This window comes from Lontra canadensis, unplaced genomic scaffold (genome assembly GCF_010015895.1).
Source record: "Lontra canadensis isolate GAN:19392208 unplaced genomic scaffold, GSC_riverotter_1.0 scaffold78, whole genome shotgun sequence".
In the NCBI taxonomy this organism is placed as follows: Eukaryota; Metazoa; Chordata; class Mammalia; order Carnivora; family Mustelidae; genus Lontra; species Lontra canadensis.
The window spans coordinates 9724225-9743704 of NW_022631072.1; the positions used below are offsets into that span (position 1 = coordinate 9724225).

At 36.7% G+C, this 19480-nt stretch overlaps 1 protein-coding gene across 5 annotated transcripts in view; it reads left to right on the forward strand.

The window, feature by feature from the left end:
- EML4 (EMAP like 4) overlaps positions 1-19480 on the forward strand; it is a 151686-nt gene that overhangs the window by 90860 nt on the left and 41346 nt on the right. For all 5 annotated transcript variants that reach the window (XM_032882017.1, XM_032882018.1, XM_032882015.1 and 2 more), the window contains 6 exons: positions 9359-9482; positions 10733-10882; positions 11828-11897; positions 13219-13329; positions 15264-15359; positions 19257-19391. In XM_032882017.1, coding sequence (XP_032737908.1) covers positions 9359-9482; positions 10733-10882; positions 11828-11897; positions 13219-13329; positions 15264-15359; positions 19257-19391 — 686 coding nt within the window. The remainder of the gene's footprint in view (positions 1-9358; positions 9483-10732; positions 10883-11827; positions 11898-13218; positions 13330-15263; positions 15360-19256; positions 19392-19480) is intronic.

A 19480-nucleotide genomic window follows, 5' to 3' on the forward strand; every position in this document is an offset into this window, starting at 1 on the left:
CGAAACTGATAGGGTTTCTCTTTGGGAAAATTCCTTTTTTTTTTTTTGTAAGTCCTATGAAGCAGAGATTCTTATTTCTTGATGTTGTTGTTAGCAGTCTTCTAGATTAAAATATGTTTAAAGGCTGTCCCATTTTTTTTTTTTTTAATGCAAACAATCGCAACTTTTAAGAATATGTGTTCCTGGGGCACCTGGGTGGCTCAGTGGGTTAAGCCTCTGCTTTCAGCTCAGGTCATGATCTCAAGGTCCTGGGATCGAGCCTCACATGGGGCTCTCTGCTGAGCAGGGAGCCTGCTTTCCCCTCTCTCTTGCCTACCGCTCTGCCTACTTGTGATCTCTGTCAAGTAAATAATCTTAATAAAAAAAAAAAAAAAAGAAAGAAAAGAAAAAAAGAATATGAGTTCCTGGCATCCTCTTTTTCCTATCTTCAGTTAAAAAAAAGTCCAACCTGTCCCCTTTGGACATGGAGAATATGACATTTCATAACAGAACATCCTTATCTTGTGCGTATTTATTTTATTCTGGTTAAAGACTTCATCTGTACTGTATTTTCACAAGCCACAGGCATAAGCTTTTTTTAAAAATCTAAACTGGAAAAATGCAATTAACCAGAAAAATCTCCATTCCTCAAGCTTGCCAGTTAAATGATTTAGCATAGTAAAAAATCCACTCTGTCCAGAAATGGCAATTAGACTCCGTATGTGTTTCTTACTCTGTCATTTGTTACTGTTTTCCTGAAGCACTTAGAAAAGAATTCTGAAACTTATGATTAGGCTTAGCAGAAAAGAGGTACAGTTGATCAGTGATATATATACTAAGGCTGCAGAAAGAACCATAGCAAATCACATGCCATGTTCCTAAACTGTGCAATTGGTTTTCCAAGGAACAGTTTTACCAAAAATATTGTTGATTATTTACTTTAATAAAGCTTTTAATTTTTAAAAGACTGATATATTTTAATATTTCTAAAAATATGTACAAATAATAGCAAGCACATGTGTACTAAAGACCCAGATTTATTTAATCTTTACATTTTGCTTTAACTCAGGTTGTTTTTAAATAAAACATAGGGTACCTGGGTGGTGCAGTTGGTTAAGTGTCCGACTTGTAGTTTTGACTCTTAGTTTGGGCTCAAGTCGTGTTCTTAGGGTCCTGAGATTGAGCCCTGCATCAGGCTCCACAGCTCCACACCAAGTCTGCTTGTGATTCTCTTTCTCCCTCTGCCCCTCCCCCTTGTGCTTGTTCTCGCTCTCAGATAAATATTTAATTAATTAATTGATTGATTGATTGATTAATAAAACATTAAAAGTAAAGGTGAAGCCTCTCTTTAATTAGAATTTCGTATATAGGTTTTTACTGCTCCCTTGTGACCTGCTGGTTCTCTTTCTATTACAGTTAAATGAAAAAGAGGGGTGCCTCGTGGCTCAGTTAGTTAAGCATCCATCTTGATTTCAGCTTAGGTCATGACATCAAGCCCTGTGTCTGTCACTTTGCTCAGCGTAGAGTCTGCTTGTCCCTCTTCCTCTGCTCTTCCCCTCACGTGCTCTCACGCGTGCTCTCTTTTTCTCTGAAATAAATAAAATATTTTAAAAAAGAAAAAGAGCTAGAGGCAGGGCATCTGGGTGGCTCAGTTGATTGAACTTTGGACTCTTGGTTTCTGCTTACCCCCTGATCTCATGGGTCTAGCCCCCCTCCCCCGCCTTAGGCCCCCACCTTGGCCTCCATGCTCAGTGAGGAGTCTGCTTGAAGAGTTGCTCCCTTTGCCCCTCCCACCACTTGTGCTCGTGCTTTCCCTCTCTAAAATAAATAACTCTTGGGGCACCTGGGTGGCTCCGTGGGTTGGGGCCTCTGCTTTTGGCTCGGGTCATGATCCCAGGGTCCTGGGATTGAGCCCCAAATCGGGCTCTCTGCTCAGCAGGAAGCCTGCTTCCTCCTCTTTCTCTTTGTGATCTGTCAAATAAATAAATAAATAAATAAATATTTAAAATAAATAACACTTTTTAAAAAAAAAAAAGAGCTGGAGTTTGCTCTAGCTGAAGTTTCTCTTTTGAATTTATTTTTAAAAAATTAAATCCGACTTGATATATTCAGGTAAAATTTTTAAAAAACTTTAATTTAGTGCTTAAAATAACTTTTCCTGGGGATATAAGTGAGTGATTTGAGGCAATTTTTAAAATACAACCATAACAGCCATATTTTACTTACTTCAGGAACGTTTTCAGCAATATCGCAACAAGTCTTTTGGAAGTTATGTGTGTCTCATTGTTGGACTAGACTTCGTTCCCATCTTTTCCCAAAGAAAACCTTTTTTAGGATGAGTAAAAATAATCCAAAATGCTTAAGCAAATGCCCATATCTGATTATCTTGAAGTGATTTAATGGCAGAGTTGTAAACAAAATAACAAAGAGAAATTTGATTAAAGGAGATTTACATTCAGGAAAGTAACTTCAGGTGGGCTTATTACTGTCATTTAAGAGTTGATGAGCAGTTACCTAAAACTTATTTATGTCTCTGTGTAAGCTCCTAAGGGGTTAGGTTTACTTCTTTTATACCTTGGTGTTGTGTACCTTCACCCCCACACCCCAGCCCTGCCCCTATGTAACTAAGAATTCAGTAAAATTTACCAACCAGTAGAAGTCTTCCTATAGAACAAAGAAAATTAAGGTAGCATTTTACTACTCGGTCATATTTTTCAGACCTGGGTTCTTGTCCTAGCAAGTAAAACTATGTACTATTTGGCAAGCACCCCAACTAAGAATTTTTTAATCTGCAAAATAGGGTTAGATTATATCCTTCTAAATTCACACCCCCCTTTTTTATTTGGGGATCTACATTTTATCTATTTTTATAGCTAGACCTTTGGAAAGGGGTGAAATTTAGACTTTATTGTACAAATCAAGTTACTTATTCAAAGTCCAAAGATATTTACGGATTACATTGTTTCATTGGATTTTGAAATATTAAATTATTATTACAATATAACTGGATCATTAGGACTTGAAATCTTTTGAGAATTTCTTTTTATGAAAGATTTTAGCCTACCTAAAATGCTCTTTGTCACTTTGTACTACAAAATTAAAGTCAGTATTGCTAACCTTTTGTTTAATCACATGTTCTTGGGTTCCATGGTTTTGGGGAATGGAACTGGTAAAAGCTCAAACTAAATTAAGATTCTCCAATTTCCTGTTTGATGGAACTAGATAGCATCACACTCCACTACATTATTGTTACATATAAAATTTAAATTCCAATTTTCAGCGAGGGGGGGGCTCTTTAGTTGTAAAGATTGTAAAATACAAATAAAAGTGGATATCTAAAATGGAAACTTCTGGGGAAAAAGATGTGTTAAACTGTAAGGATTCTAGATGTTCAGAAGGTTTTCTATAGGCAGTACCCATTATACAAATTAGTATAGTCATAATCCAAAACCCTAAAGCTCTGCTGTTGCCTTTGAAAGCCTTTAGGTTGTTTGTTTGTTTACTCTCCAAAAGGGAGAAAGCTGTGGGGAAAAAAGCACTAGAGGAACTGATCTTAGAGCAAAGTATGCCGGGTACTAACTTCTTTCTCCACTTTACCTTTCTTTGGGGTACCTTTCTTTGGGATACCTGGCTGTCTAAGTTGGTAGAGCATTTAGCTCTTGATCTTGGGGTCTGAGTTCAAGGCCCGTGTTGGGGATAGAGTTTACTTAAATAAGTAACTTTAGTAACTAGTTATTTATATCTCTTGGAATAATTTCAGCAATAGTGCTTTTCTCAGAACACCTTAGACAACTGTCCCAAAAAGTTTGGATTAAGGAGTATGAAGGTCATTTTGCAGTTTGGAGCACTTTGCAGGATAGGGCAGCCTAGGGGAGATGCTAAAGTGGAAGATTGAATTAACAAGAGTAGACCAAAGGAGAAGTACCAGCAGTGAGAAGGACAAAGGAAGGAAAGTATTAACATCAAGTGTTTCAGAGTTCTGCCGAGGGGCATCAGGGTGGCTCAGCCTGTTAAGCATCTTACTCTTGTGGTTCAGGTCCTGAGCTCAATCATGAGCTCAGTGGGTGGTGGGATCAAGCCCTGCTTCGGGCTCTGTGCTCCGTGTGGAGTCTGCTTGAGCTTTTCTCTCCCTCACCCTCTGCTCCTCCTTTTTGCACAAGCTCTCCTCTCTTCTCTCTCTCTCTCTCAAAAAAAGGGGATCTGGGTGGCTCAGTGGGTTAAAGCTTCTGCCTTTGGCTCATGTCATGATCTCAGGGTCCTGGTATTGAGCCCCACATCGGGCTCTCTGCTCAGCAGAGGCCTGCTCCCCTGCCACCTCTGCCTGCCTCTCTGCCTAATTGTGATCTCTGTCTGTCAAACAAATAAGTAAATCTTAAAAAAAAAAAAAAAAAAAAAGAGTAAAAGAAAATTAAATATTTCTGCCTAGCATTCACTCTTCCCAAAGATAATAGAACAGAAGTATCTTTTTTTTTTTTGTACAATTATAACATATCTCAATTCAGACTAGCCACATCCTAAGTGTTCAGAATCAGTGGCTATTGTTTTGAATGCTGCAGATCTAAAACATAGTTTTAGAATAAAAATGTTCCACAAATTCTAAATCAGAATTTTGGAACACAGTCTAAAAACTCAGTTGACCTCTCTGAGCCTTGGTTTCCCCTTCTCTAAAAGTAAAGTGTTGGACTAGGTGAACTCTCAAATTTCTATGAGTTCCAACATTATATGTGTCTGGAGAAACAAACTAATGGTATTTCGGTATTGATTGTAGTATTTTTATCAATAGCATCTCACAGAATTTCTTCTTTTATAATTAAGCTGTCATTGATTAGATTTATTTAGGGGCACTGGGTGCCTCAGTTGATTAAGTGTCCAACTCTTCATTTTGGCCCAGGTCACGATTTTAGGGTTGTGACCATGCTGGGCATGGAGCCTGCTTGAGATTCTCCTTCTCTCTCTACCCCTCCTCCCTCCCTCCCTCTCTTAAAAAAATTTTTTTATTGGCATAAACTTGTAAGTGGTAAAGCTGGAGTTCAGACCAAGGTCTGACTTGATTACAAATCTTATATTCTGTCTACTATATTGTATAGCCTCCCACTCAGTCCAAGGAATTTTCACAGTGCCAAGTAAGAAATAAAATGTTGAGATTAATTACATTTCACTAGAAAGCAGCTTCATTATTGAATAATGAAAAGCTCTATACTGTGTTTACTAATTATCATGATAGTTTAGCAGTTTCTTTTCCTCTGCTTGTTGTTCTGGAACACCAGAAAAATATAACTGATCTCATAATCTTCCTTGGTCCCATGGCCCATCCCTTCTTGACTTTCGTGTTACTGTAGTTTTACAGTAAGAAAGGCTAGAAGGTAGCATTGGGGTAAAACAGATAAATGGACTCTAAAATCCTTTCTAAAGTCAAGAAGTCTGACGGTCTCAAGAACAAGTTTGCAGTGAGAATATATACTCAACAGTGGTTGAGGAGAAAAGAGACTCTTCTTTGACTGTATTTTACCTGATTCCCAAGGTAAAGACTGTATTCTTTATTCAAAACAAAACACAGCAGTTCACAGACTGCAGTATGCAGGCCAACGATAGGTTTTCACATGGTATTTCCCCCTTTTTTCCCCACAGGGATTAAATATTTAAGAATCGGGAGATATAACAATAAACTATAGATTTCCCATTTCTCTTTTTAAAAAAATGGGAATATCTAGCAACACTAGGCCCACATGTTTCATGGACTTAAAGTAGCTACTGCCTACTTTAAGCATGGGGTGTGCCAGTGGTCCCAGAGTCCCAGTCAGTCATCCTCTATTCTTTTACTGCTCTCATTTGCATTTTCTGTGTGGGCCAGTAGGTAAGTCAATTTGTGACCCCTGTTTTATAGTGTACATGATAGGAGCATCTGGATGGCTCAGTCAGTGAAGCACCTGCTTTAGGCTCTGGTCATGTAGGGTCCCCTGCTGAGCGGGAAGCCTGCTTCTCCCTCTCCCTTCCCCTTTCTCCTACCCCCCACCATGTGCTCTCTTTCTCTCTCTGCTCTCTCTCTCTCTCCCAAGTAAATTCTTTTTTAAAAAGTGTACATGAGGGGCGCCTGGGTGGCTCAGTGGGTTAAGCCTCTGCCTTCGGCTCAGGTCATGATCCCAGGATGCTGGGATTGAGCCCCGCATCAGGCTCCCTGCTCAGCGGGGATCCTGCTTCCTCCTCTCTCTCTGCCTGCCTCTCTGCCTACTGTGATCTCTCTCTGTCTGTCAAATAAATAAATAAAATCTTAAAAAAAAAAAAAAAAGTGTACATGAGGGGCGCCTGGGTGGCTCAGTGGGTTAAAGCCTCTGCCTTCGGCTCAGGTCATGGTCTCAGGGTCCTGGGATCGAGCCTCACATCAGGCTCTCTGCTCAGCGGGGAGCCTGCTTCCTCCTCTCTCTCTGCCTGCCTCTGCCTACTTGTGTCTGTCAAAGAAATAAACAAAATCTTTAAAAATAAATAAATAAATAAAAATAAAAAAGTGTACGTGATAGAGTGAGAATTCTAGCTTATTTGCCTATACATACTCTTCTGTGGACAGTCAGTTTAAAGATTATGAAGAGATATTATAGTGTGTTAAATCACATATTGTAAGCAGTTCCTAGACAAGGTCCAGAATGGTACAAATCATTCTCAGAGGGAAGGGAATACTTGTTGAGGACCTCATATTACCCCTTACAGTGTGACGTCTTATTCAGTGAGTCATAATTGCAGGTGGTAAGTAGCTAGTGTCATTTTGTGTATTAGGAAAACTAGGCCGGAGTCACACAGCTAGTCATTAGTAAAGCTGGAATTTACATCTTGATCAGTCTTTTCCCAAAAGCTCATGTTCTTTCCACTATAATGGATTGCTTCCCTCAATCTCAGGACTTATTCATGGTTCCTAGCTTATGTATTTGGCCCTCAACATATGTACTGCCAGCTTCCAGGCAGAGAAAACATTTTCATCCTGACATGCTTTGCCATTTTTATATTAGAAAAGTTGACAAGCACTAGATAGTTTCTTTAGAAAGCACTAGATAGTTGCTTTTACTTAGTTGCTTGTGCTGCTAAGGGTAAAGAATAATCGGCAGAGGAAGCAATGTGGTATTCCGAGCTGTCTCTGTTAGCAAAGGAGAACTTCTCTTTTCTTTGATAATGCTGTTCCTAAATCCATCCCTTTGGCTGGACATCTGATCTCAACTAAGTGGTAGAAACATCTGCTAATAGCTTTATTTTTTCATCCAGAAAACATTTATGACACACGCCTTTGATCAAAGATACTGCGGGAAATTCCAATGGACAGGATATCTGCCTCTAAGAATTTATATATACATTTTTTCAGATTTTTTTTTCAAGTAATCTCTACACCAGTGTGGGCTCAAATTTACAACCCCAAGATCAAGAGTCACATGGTCTATGATTAAGCCAACCAGGGACCCCAAGAATTTATATTCTTATAAAAAAAAAAAGAACGAGGGCAATTTTGTAACAAACTGATGATGATAAGAAAGTAAACTATACAAAAAAAGGACAAGAAGATGCCAATAAAGATGATTGCAGAAAAGAAATAGTTGCAGCTGGTAGTCATTTAGTTCTCATCAAGTCCAGCAATGCTAAAAATCATCAGGAAGCAGAGCCCACTCTTAGTTCAGAAGTAATAAAGACCTGTATCATGTGGTGTGAAAACTGTGGCGTGGGAGGTCTCAGCCTGTTCTTAGATCTAACCATGAGACCAAACACAAGTGAGTAATAATAATAAAAATAACTTGAACTTCTCACCCATAATAAGCACAAATACTTGCAGACATTCATCAAGTAATTTATCTTTCCTTCTTCCATGGTTCTCATTATATAAACTATTGAATTATTATATATTCTTATTCTTGGTAGCTTAGGTCATTATATTAGAGGCCCTAGAGTTGTATCGGCCTATGGTTGATGTCCACATTTTCAGTCTCTTTCTGCTGTTTTTTCATATCCTGCCAAACAAGTTCGTAATTGCTGAACACATGCTATCCTTTTGTACTCAGGTTCCTTACTTTCTCCTTCCTGTTAAGGTTTTCTTGTGGCCATTTCACCATCACTGTCACCATCTACTAAACTTAGCTATATGTTGGTCATTGGGATGCTGGGATGGAGAATGGATGTTATTTTTTGGTTTTTGTTTTCAAGAAATAGTCTCATTTGTTCAGGGAAGTTTTGTTTCGTTTTATAAAAGGTATACAATAAATATTGATTTTAGACTTTAGCATCTTTAGTTTTAGATTGTTGCAGATCTTATAAACAACTATTGCTTTATGTAAATAAGAGCTATTTTGGAACCTATACTTGCTAATTAAAAAAAATATTTCCTAGCACTGTCTTAAAAACTGTTAGTGTATTGTAATTGAATTAAATTGTTCAGACCCGGGGCACCTGGGTGGTGCAGTCAGTTAAGCATCTCCTTTGGCTCAGGTCGTGATCCCAGTGTCCTGGGGTCAAGCCCCGCATTGGGCTCCCTGCTCGGCGGGAAACCTGCTTCTCCGTCTCCCCCTGCCCCTGCTTGTGTTTCCTTTCTCACTGTGTCTCTGTCAAATAAATAAATAAAATATTTTAAAAAATAGTTTAGACCCAACCCTGATTGTTGGCACAGTCATGAAGTGAGGGAAGTTGGTCTTCTTTCCCTTCTAGCTGTACTCACTATATGTGGCAGAGCTCTTGTTCTCTCTCCACATCCTGACTTATGATGCTGTATGACCCCTCTCCTCATGGTGTAGTCTCAGGCCATGTTTTTTGTATGTCTCATTAAACATCAGTAGGTTGGTGCGTGTGGCTGGCTCAGTCGGTTAAGCATCTGCCTTCAGCTCAGTTCATGATCCCGATGTTCCAGGATCAAGTCCTGCATTGGACTCTCTGCTCAGCAGGGAACATGCTTCTCTCTCTGCCCCTCCCTGCACTTGTGCTTGCTTGTGTGCTTGTTCGCTCTCTCCTCTCTCTCTCAAAAAATAAAATCTTTTTAAAAAAAAAATCAGTAGATTGATGAAGTAATGTGGTAGACGTGATTGTTGTCTGCCCTGATAATCTGTTTCTTATTTTCAACTGTTAGGAAAACTTTCATTATGATTTTTTTTTTCCATTTTTCTACCTCAGCTTTCCTGGCCTTCTTGTTTAATTTAGTTTAGTTTAATTGTGAAAATAGTTATTCTCATTTAAGGAATGAACAGTAGTTTTTCCTGCAATGTTTAGACAAGGTCTTTATATAAAAATAATTATGTATAATAAGAATAGAACTATGAACTAGCTATTTTTTGTCTTGTTCTTACTGTATCACCATAGTAATCCACTTTTCTATGATTATTCAGAAAATTGACTTAACTTTTGTCTTGTGTTTCAACAGAAGGAGAATATGTTAAAATGTTTATGCGAGGTCGGCCAATTACAATGTTCATTCCTTCTGATGTTGAAAACTATGATGACATCAGAACAGAACTGCCTCCTGAGAAGCTGAAACTGGAGTGGGTGTATCCTTCTCTACTGTGACAGCAACTTTGGTTGCTTTGTCTTTAGTTTAAGAAAAATTCATTTACCTAACCTCTATCAAAATTATCTCTATACAAAAAAAGTAATAAATGTAATACCACAACCACTTGAGAAAGTAAAGAGATGTTACTTCTCATCTTTCACATATTATATATATTTTGCTCTTAGCAATTTAAAACCACCCAAATTCATGTGTTTGGATAGGACAAGCGGTACTGTATGAACATCGTGGCAGCTGCTTGTAGCGTGGTAGAGAAGGCATTGGACTGGAATGGAAGACTAGTGTTTGAGTCTCAGCTCTGCCACCCCCAATGAACCTTACTACCCTTATAAAAAGAGGTTAATAACTCCTACTTTACTGAGCTGTTGTAAGAATTAAATAAGGAAACATCAGTTAAGCATTTTATAACTTGCAAAATAATGTAAATTATTTTATTACGAGCTCAAATTAATATGATTGATTCTAATTCCAGAATTAACTTCTCAGCCAGACTTTGTAAAAAATGACTATATAAAAGAGCTCCCTTAATTTCACTTAGAAATTTTTCTCTTAGAACCTTTGAGAAACTCCATGAAGCAGAATGGAGCTAGTAGTTTGAACTCCGTTTTCTGCCTCCATTCTCCTCTACACTCTTTCCCCTACCCTTTCATTCATTCCCTCATTTCTGTAGAAATTAGCTTGGGAAAGCTCACCAATCCTGTAATTCTGTACAACTTTTTAATAAACACTCTGCCTGCTAAACTGTGCCTGGCTGTCTTACTCCTTATTTAGGTCAAGCACAAATGTCATCTTCTCAGCACTTCTTTTGATCCCTCTCCTCACTTTCTCTCCATTTAAATTAGGTGTTCTTTCTATGCTTTCTCCTGGGATACTGTTACTTTTCTTTCAACAATTTCTAATGATATTTTTGGTCTTTGTTTTTGTCATCTTTGAGAGAGCATAATCTTCAGGGACGCAGGCCTCTGTTTTGTTCAGAACGGTATGTTCAGCCTGTGCCTGCCACATGTTAGGAACTCAATATGTATTTGTCTGGGGAATGAGGAAACTAAGATTTATGCATGTTAAAAACTCGGGATTGCACCTTGGATAGTGGCAGGACTTGAGTTTCCTAGCTCTGGTGCATTCCCGTTTTCTTTCTACCTTTCTCATGCCCCTCGGTATCCATGAAAAGCTTGTTAGTTTACACCTTAAAAATTGTGTTTATTAAAAACCTTGACTTTTGTGTTTAAGATACGGTTATCGAGGAAAGGACTGTCGTGCTAATGTTTACCTTCTTCCTACCGGAGAAATAGTGTATTTCATAGCATCAGTAGTAGTACTGTTTAATTATGAGGAGAGAACTCAGCGACACTACCTGGGTCACACAGACTGTGTGAAATGGTTGGTATCATTGAACACTTGTCTTTTTTTTCTTTGTCATTTTTGCATTTCTTTTTAATTTGGGTTTTTTCAGAAATGGTTTCTTGTGGAGAGCTCAGATGTTAAGGATATTAAAGGCATGCTGCACGATATATTTGAAAAAGTGGCATTTTAATATGGGGAAGTTATAGTGGAACTTTTAAAGCACTTTTGTTTCTTATGATAATTTAAATTGATACTCTTATGGAAAGTTATGAGCAATACATACTAAGAATAAAAAATTTACATTCTCAATGAGCTTATCCCTTGGTTTCAAGATGTATAAAGAGTCTAGATATAAACAGGAAGACATCTTTTTAAAAATTTTGCTAGTCTCTCATGTTTATCATGAAAAATGTGGGCATATATGCTGCACTATTTTCAGTTTGTTCTTAAGAGTTTCTTGCTCCATATTTGACTTATAAGAGTACAGCATTAAGAACTCTTAATTTTAAGAGTTTGGAGGTACTGTGTTTACTGTGTTCCTTTGTAGAAAAGTAGAAATGATAGAAGAACTGTTCAGTCAATAATAATGCATAAGGATACAGCAAACGGGGAAAATGCTGTCATTGTAATAGGTTACATTTGTACCGTGCAGTACCGCATCTTTACTACGATAAAACCATCTGACTGCATGCGTGTGTGCAACATTAGAAAGGAACTTGAACAGATGAAGACAGTTTAAGTTATCCTGCCACAGATGTGAATTTACTGCTCCATTAATTTGTCTGTTTTAGTTGACCAAAGGAAGAAAAAGTATGGTCAAAACTTAGGTGGTTGATTTGCTAAAGAAAATCAGATAAGTCACGATGAGAATTTTTTAATGATTAAAAACTGAAAAATGTTTGACAGATGTTGTTACTAAGGCATATTTCGGCTGTTTCACATTTCCCATATTTAAAATTGTTGTTAATAATGCTGTTTTAGCCTTGCTGTACATCCTGACAAAATTAGGATTGCAACTGGACAGATAGCTGGAGTGGATAAAGATGGAAGGGTGAGTGGCTTAGTGTTCTGCATGCTGTCAGTGATGTTGCCATTAGAATGGAATTGATTGTAATTTTAACCATGGCTTGCTTATTTCATTCTTTTAAATGCCGCTAAGGTATCTCTAGTATAAGAGGGAAAAAACAGTAGAATGTAAGAACATCCCAAAAAACAAAAGAGAATCATACTACTTAAATATTTCTCTAAAAGGAAATATTCTCCCTAAGGGGACTATTTATTTGTAAAATTGGGAGGACTCAGAAGCTTCTTACTTTTTTTTTTTTTTTAACTTAGCGTAATTTATCAGTGTTTGCCAGAAGATAGTAAAATTTCGCTACTTTGATGGACTTGATTTTATATGTGACTGGAACTGATAACAGTTTAAAAATTTCAGTTCCTACTCAATATCATTAAGTTGGTTTACGTAATAAATATCTTACTTGTAAGGATCAACAGAGTATTATTGATGACTGATTAACGTGTCTGACTGTACCCATGACATTCTCTGGCTTGAGTTTAAAATTCAGGAGTTGGAATGGTTATATTGGATGAGTCTAAGGCCCCTTCCGGTTTCAAATTCTATTTAAGAACTGTTTGTTTAGCAATTTATTGGACACTGGTTAGGAAAAAAAGGCATTATTTTCCAGGAATTAAGGTAATGTTAAAAGCAGAGTATCCAGAGAAAATTTGCTTGGGTTAGAATTCTAACTCTGCCTTTTAATAACTGTATGACTTTGGGGGCGCCTGGGTGGCTCAGTGGGTTAAAGCCTCTGCCTTCTGCTCAGGTCATGATCCCAGGGTCCTGGGATCGAGCCCCACATCAGGCTCTCTGCTCAGCAGGGAGCCTGCTTCCCTTCCTCTCTCTCTGCCTGCTTCTCTGCCTACTTGTGATCTCTGTCAAATAAATAAATAAAATCTTAAAAAAAAAAAAAAACCTGTATAACTTTGGGCAAGTTATTCAAATCTCTATATCTCCATTTCCTAATCTGTTAAATGGTGATTATTATAGTACATAGTTTATGGGACTGTGAGGATTAAATGAATTAATACATGTACTTAGAATAGTAGATGGCATAGTAAATACTAAATCATTTTCTGCTACTATTATTATCACTGTTGTTATTTTCTTGTGTTCATAGTATGAGAAGAAAATACCTCCTCAAGATTCTTTGGGGTCCTGTCTAATGTAGTAGCTGGTTTATATTAGATGTTTATCTATCCCTACTGCTTTTTAGAGATGGCAGACAGTTCTGCTTGGTAGCAGTATTTATTTGCACCCACTGAATACCAGATAGTCTTGCGATCTTATGTTTTTCCCCTTGTCTTTGCAGCCTCTGCAACCCCATGTCAGAGTGTGGGATTCAGTTAGTTTATCCACACTGCAAATTATTGGACTTGGGACCTTTGAGCGGGGAGTAGGATGCCTGGATTTTTCAAAAGCAGTAAGTAACAATTTTTAAAGAAGCAAGCAAACAGTGCAAAGAAGCAGAAAAGAAAATAAGCCCAGTATGTTCACAGAAAGTGCTAACTCTGAATTGTTAGCTATTGCTTAGCAATGGCCAGCACTTTAACGTAGGTACTAAAGTATTTGGTTTAAATGGGATACAGGTTGTTATACTTAATTATACTTTTGTTCTGAAGTAGGATTCCTATAGTAACAGGAAATGATTAGAGGAATATATACATAGCATGGTATAATTGAAATAAGCAGTAGGACGTGCTTTTGCTTCAGCCTGAATCATGGAAATATATTTTATTTAGAAAATTCAGACATGAAAGTTGGCCAGTTCCACACAAATACTGGCTTTTCTTGAGGTCATGTTGGAGCAAATGAAATAATCAGACTTTTGTGGAGCCATGATCCTAGAATCCGAGGATCAAGTCCCACATTGGGCTCCCTGCTCGGTCAGGAATCTGTTTCTCGCTCTAACTTTCCCCCCTCTCATGCTCTCTCTCATTCTGTTTCAAATAAATAAATAAAATCTTTTTAAAAAATCAGACCTTTGTACTCAATAAAATCGTGAATTATCTTGGTTCTGAATTGATGACAACTTGAGTTTAAAATTCGGTATCTAGCAGTCCTATCTAAACCTTGAGGCTTTATCCTGAAGGGAAAATGAAAGAGGGATATTACCCACTGAAACATTCTATTTATTCTTGAATTATATACAATTGTTATAGAGTATACAGGAGATCTACACTTTAGGATCCATGATTTTAAGTTTCAAATACACCCCTCCAGATTTTATTGGCCCTCACTCATACTTTAGGATATATGTATGTATTCATATTACCTCTGCAGTTCCTAGCTCTTAGCAGGTTTATTATGGATTATGGGAGTTTTGTGGGACATGGAGGCAGAAGGGACATTTTAAGAACAGAAAGATAAATTTGGGTGGACGTAGAAACTTTGCTAGCTTTGAAGGTACTGAAGGTCCAGAGGTCCTGTGAGACAAGAATTATGAGAAAGGTGATAAATGGACTGAAGGACTTTTACTACCTTTTTTATCCCTAAATTTCTGTAGCAGGAACTGTTGTCATCTTGTTGATACCATTATTACAGTGTTAAGACTATCTTGGATTGTCTCATACTCTTAACTTTTCCTGGCTTAGGTAATTGTTCTAATACAGGCTAAAAGAAAGATAAAAAGAAGAGAGCAAGCTCTGTCCTTCATCATTACCTCTTACTTTTCTCCACAGTATTTCTTTCTCCCATATATGTCATTAGGCATATATTGCAAATGCTACTGGAAAACAAATAATTTTTTAATATCCACATTTTTTTTTTCTTAAACTGGGAGACTTAAATTATGTGAATGAAAATGGTTTCAGAAAGATAGAAAAGAGGGGCGCCTGAATGGCTCAGTCAGTTAAGTGTTTGACTCTTTATTCAGCTCAGGTCATAATCTCAGGCGTTGGGCTCCACATCTGAGTGGTGAATCTGCTTGAGATTCTCTCGTTCATCTCACTTGGCCCCTCCCTACCCATGTTCTCTCTCTCAAATAAATAAATCTTTAAAAAAAACTTTTTAAAGGATAATAAAAAAAATAATTTATCTCATTTATTCATGTTAATGTAAGTCAGATATATCATGGAAAACTAAATTGCTATCTCTGAATAACAGAAGTAACTAGATCACAAGTAGAAACTAACCTGGGGAAAAAATTAAAAGTAGAAAATATTTTTTAAGGAGTCTTCATTATATTTCTGAAAAAAATACAGTCAGGGAAGAGTATAATCATTTTCTTTGAAGAAGCTGTGTGTTTAAAGGATTTGGGATTATCTTAATGTTGGCAGTTTTAATAAAATGGTATTTCTTCTTAGAAAGTCAAACTTAACTGAAAATTCTAAATGCCTTTATTTGGCTTTTCTTTAGGATTCAGGTGTTCATTTATGTGTTATTGATGACTCCAATGAGCATATGCTTACTGTATGGGATTGGCAGAAAAAATCAAAAGGAGCAGAAATAAAGGTAAATCAAAAGAAGTTTTAATTATTATTTTTTAGAATACATTATTTGTTTTGCAGATCCTTGGAAGTATATTGCATATCCTTAAGTTGTAAAAGCATACCAGCTGGCCTTATCCATTTGATTTATTGATTGCCATCGTTCTAATGATACTAAGAATACCATTCTTAATCTATTTTTTTTAAACAACATCTATTTATGATCTGTAGTTTCTGTGATAGTATCTATAGATCCTGAGGTCAATTCTTAAATTATTCTTAAGATAAAATAGTCAGGTACCTTCAACCAAATTCCAGTGATATTTCAGACACATTGTGCTACTGAAATGCCGAAGTAGATGGTTATCTCATCTCAGAATTAACTCTGAATACTCAACCTGGTTTCCTTAACAAAATTTGTTACTTCATTCAGTCTTTAAAGTTTTAAAACCCTAAGGAAAAAATTCGTCCTAGGAATATGACTCACATAACTAAAAAGCATATGTAACAGTAAGTTTTTTGGTCTTAATTACATGTATGGGGTTATTACATAAAATGCTACAGCATGTATAATTGTTGTAGAATAGGATTGATCCCTTTGTGTGGATCAGTCTATAACTTGTAAGAGAAGAACATAAGCTTAACATTGCAGCTATGTTCATATGGGTAGAAATGGTCTCCCTCTCATAGGCTTTCAGAGGGATTCAGAGTGACAGAATGACTATAAAAAGCCTATGACATATTTGCTGTACTCTTAAATAACATCACATTCCTCTTTAGTTGTGCGCTCTCTCTCGCGCTCTCCCTCTCTCTCTCTCAACAGTTTTGTTTGGTATAAGCTTCAGGCTTTCAGCTTGTTGGTCAAAAAGAGATTCTTTTAAATAGTGTAAGTTAATCTTTTGAAAGAGACGGTAGATTGATTGTGCTTGAAAAGAATATGACATGTCAGGAAACCTCCAAACTTGAAAAATACAAATGAGGATGTAGATTGTCTTTCAGCCATAAAAGTAATTTAACATTGAAACATGAGGATGTTATACTGAAGTGAAATGGGTGATCCTTTGTAGTAAAGGCTACCAGATGAAGTCTTATGGTTTTCCTCCTGCTGGTCACTTGTTGATCTCCTTTCCAGGGCCTTAAATGTTGGTATTCTTCAGAGTTATATCTCGTGTCCTCCAATGGTATCATGTATGCTCTTATGGCCTTAATTACTGTCTGCTGTGTCCCATATCAATTAACTCTAACCCAGATCTCTGTCCCACACTTAAACCTATATTTCTTGTTGCCTGCTAGGCATCTTTATTTGAATGTCCTATCCTGTAAATCAAAATCAACATTTCCCATTCTGCACTAGTCATCTTCCTTAGCCCTCAACCTGTTTCACCTCCTACCACACTTCACCTACTTGTGAAAGCTAGAAACTCTTTTCCCCTTGCTTGTCACACCGAAGTTCCTTGTATCCCAGATGTCTGTTTTAGAGCTCTTTCCAGTGCAAGTGACTGCAAAACAACTTAAAGATGAAGAGAATTTATTGATTCATGGTTAAGGAGAAAAAACACATCTAGAAAAGGTCAGAGGGGAATTTTGTCTCAGGAATGACTTGATTCAGGACTGCATCACTGACTCTCTTCTCTCTCCTCCTTTTCTTTTGTGTTGACCTTACTCTCTCCCACTGTAGATGAGCTCTATTTTTGCTTAAGTCACAGAAATTTGGAGAGTTGGTACATACATAGTTAATTTATATAAGTTTAAAATTCAGCAAGGCAACTTTAAGACCTATTGACAAGAATTAAAGAAGACATAAATACATGAAGGAATATACAGTAATCATGGATAGAAGAAAATATAAGGATATTACATCTGTGCATATTATTCTGTATTTTCAGCATAGTCAGAATCCCAGCATGATTTTCACAAAAGTTGACAAGCTGAGTATGTGTGGAAATATGAAGCGATAAGAGTAGACAAAAATTACAAGTGTGATGTGTGAAGTAACTGGAACTCTAATACACTGTTGTATGTTGAACACAGATATCAGCACAGCCATTTTTGGAAAATGGCATTACCTTTTAAAGTTGAACATATACACGTGTATAACCTCTACCCTCCTATTCCACTCTTAGGTATAAACCCGACAGAAGTATATCCATGTGTTAACCAAAAGACAACTAATCAAAAATAATGGTAGCCCCACAAAAGGAAGTTACCCAAATGCCAATCAGTAGGAGAATGGATAAATCAACAATGGGATCTTTACATACAAAGGAATACAGTACAGCAATGAGAATGAACAAATTACAATATATGCACCAATATGAACTGAATCTCACAAATGTAGATAAAATGGGGTCAGATACAAAGGAGTACATTCTGTATGATTCCATTTAAATAAAACAAAGTAATCTATGTTGCTGTAAATCAGGATCATAGTTACTTGAGCAGACATAGAGGATAGTGTCTAGAAAAGGTATCTAAGTTTTTAGGTATCTGGTATGTTAGAAATTGTTCTTTTTCTTGTTCTAGATGCTGTACAGAAGTGTGTTCAGTTTGTGAATATTTTCAAGCTATGTACTTGGGATTTGAGTACTCTTCTGTACATATAATATAATTTGATAAAATTAATGTAGTTGATAAAATTGATAAAAATTAATGTAAAATATCCTGGGGTCAAAGTAAATTTTAAAGATGATGTTAATAACAAAACAAAAATTAGTCATCTCTAAAAGAGATTAATTCATTGACATGAAGTTCTTAAAGTTAAAAAATAGACATTAAGGGGGCACCTGGGTAGCTCAGTCAGTAGTGGTTTTGGTTCCGGTGATGATCTCATGGGTCATCATGGGTCTCATGGTCACAGGATGGAGCCCTGTGTTGGAGTCTGCTTGAAGAGTCTGTCCACCTGCCCCTTCCCCCACCTTTGTATGCACTCATGTGCTTTGTCTCTCTGAAATAAATCTGGGGTGCCTGGGTGGCTCAGCGTTAAGCCTTAGGCTCAGGTCATGATCCTGGAGTGCCAGGATTGAGTCCCGAATAAGGCAGCCTGCTCAGCAGGGAGTCTGCTTCTCCCTCTGACCTGCCCCCTTCTCATGTTCTCTCTCTCTCCCTCTCATTTTCTCAAATAAATAAAATCTTTTTTAAAAATAATAAATCTTTCTTAAAAATGGATATTAATAGTCACCCTGCAAATAAACAACAGCTAACAATAAACAGCTATACAAGCATGTATATTTTACCTGTTAAGTTTGAATAGGTGCTTTTGCCATAAAACATTTGCTAATTCAGTAATTTCAGTGAAAAAATTATATCTGTAATTCCTTTGTGGCCCTCATGCCTGTTTTCTTCTACTGTCTCATTCTAGTTCTTTTAAACTTAACTCCTATCCTTTTTAGGTTTTTTTGAGGAAAGAGCATAAAACTTGTTAGTTTTTTGTTTCTTCATTACTCTATAGTTATCAGTAGTGACCATTCTGCATCTACTTTATAAGCCCTCAGCCTGATGATGAATCTCTAAATCAGTAATATTTTCTTGGTCAGTAGTAATAGTACCAAGAAAGAGAAGACTTTTTTTTTTCCTATCAAAATGACAGTCTGTCTTTATGATAGAATGTACATGGCTCTTGCATTTGCTAGTTTTAGTGTACTTTTACCTTAATGTATAAAAAATTAAAAGAATCTTAAACTAATTTATGTGTCTTTTTAGTGCAGTTATTATATATAAATAACATAAAAGATGATACAGTAGTATGAGGACATCAAACTCAAATCATTCGAAAAATCTGTTAAAAATTCTCAGGAAAGTTGGTCTTCGAAGAAAAGGTGTTTTCTCAAAATGTTTCCCAGTCTTTGGTTGTCAGTAGCTGTAATTGGTATTTGATGGAGATAAAGATATACATTCATCTAAAGCTTTATTTCTCTATCCACAGACAACAAATGAAGTTGTTTTGGCTGTGGAGTTCCATCCAACAGATGCAAATACCATAATAACCTGTGGTAAATCTCATATCTTTTTCTGGACCTGGAGTGGCAATTCACTAACAAGAAAACAGGGAATTTTTGGGGTAAGGATCAGAATGTTGCAAGTTCATTTTAAAACTTTTGATTTTTTTTTTAGCATTTATTTATTTATTTATTTATTATAAACATATAA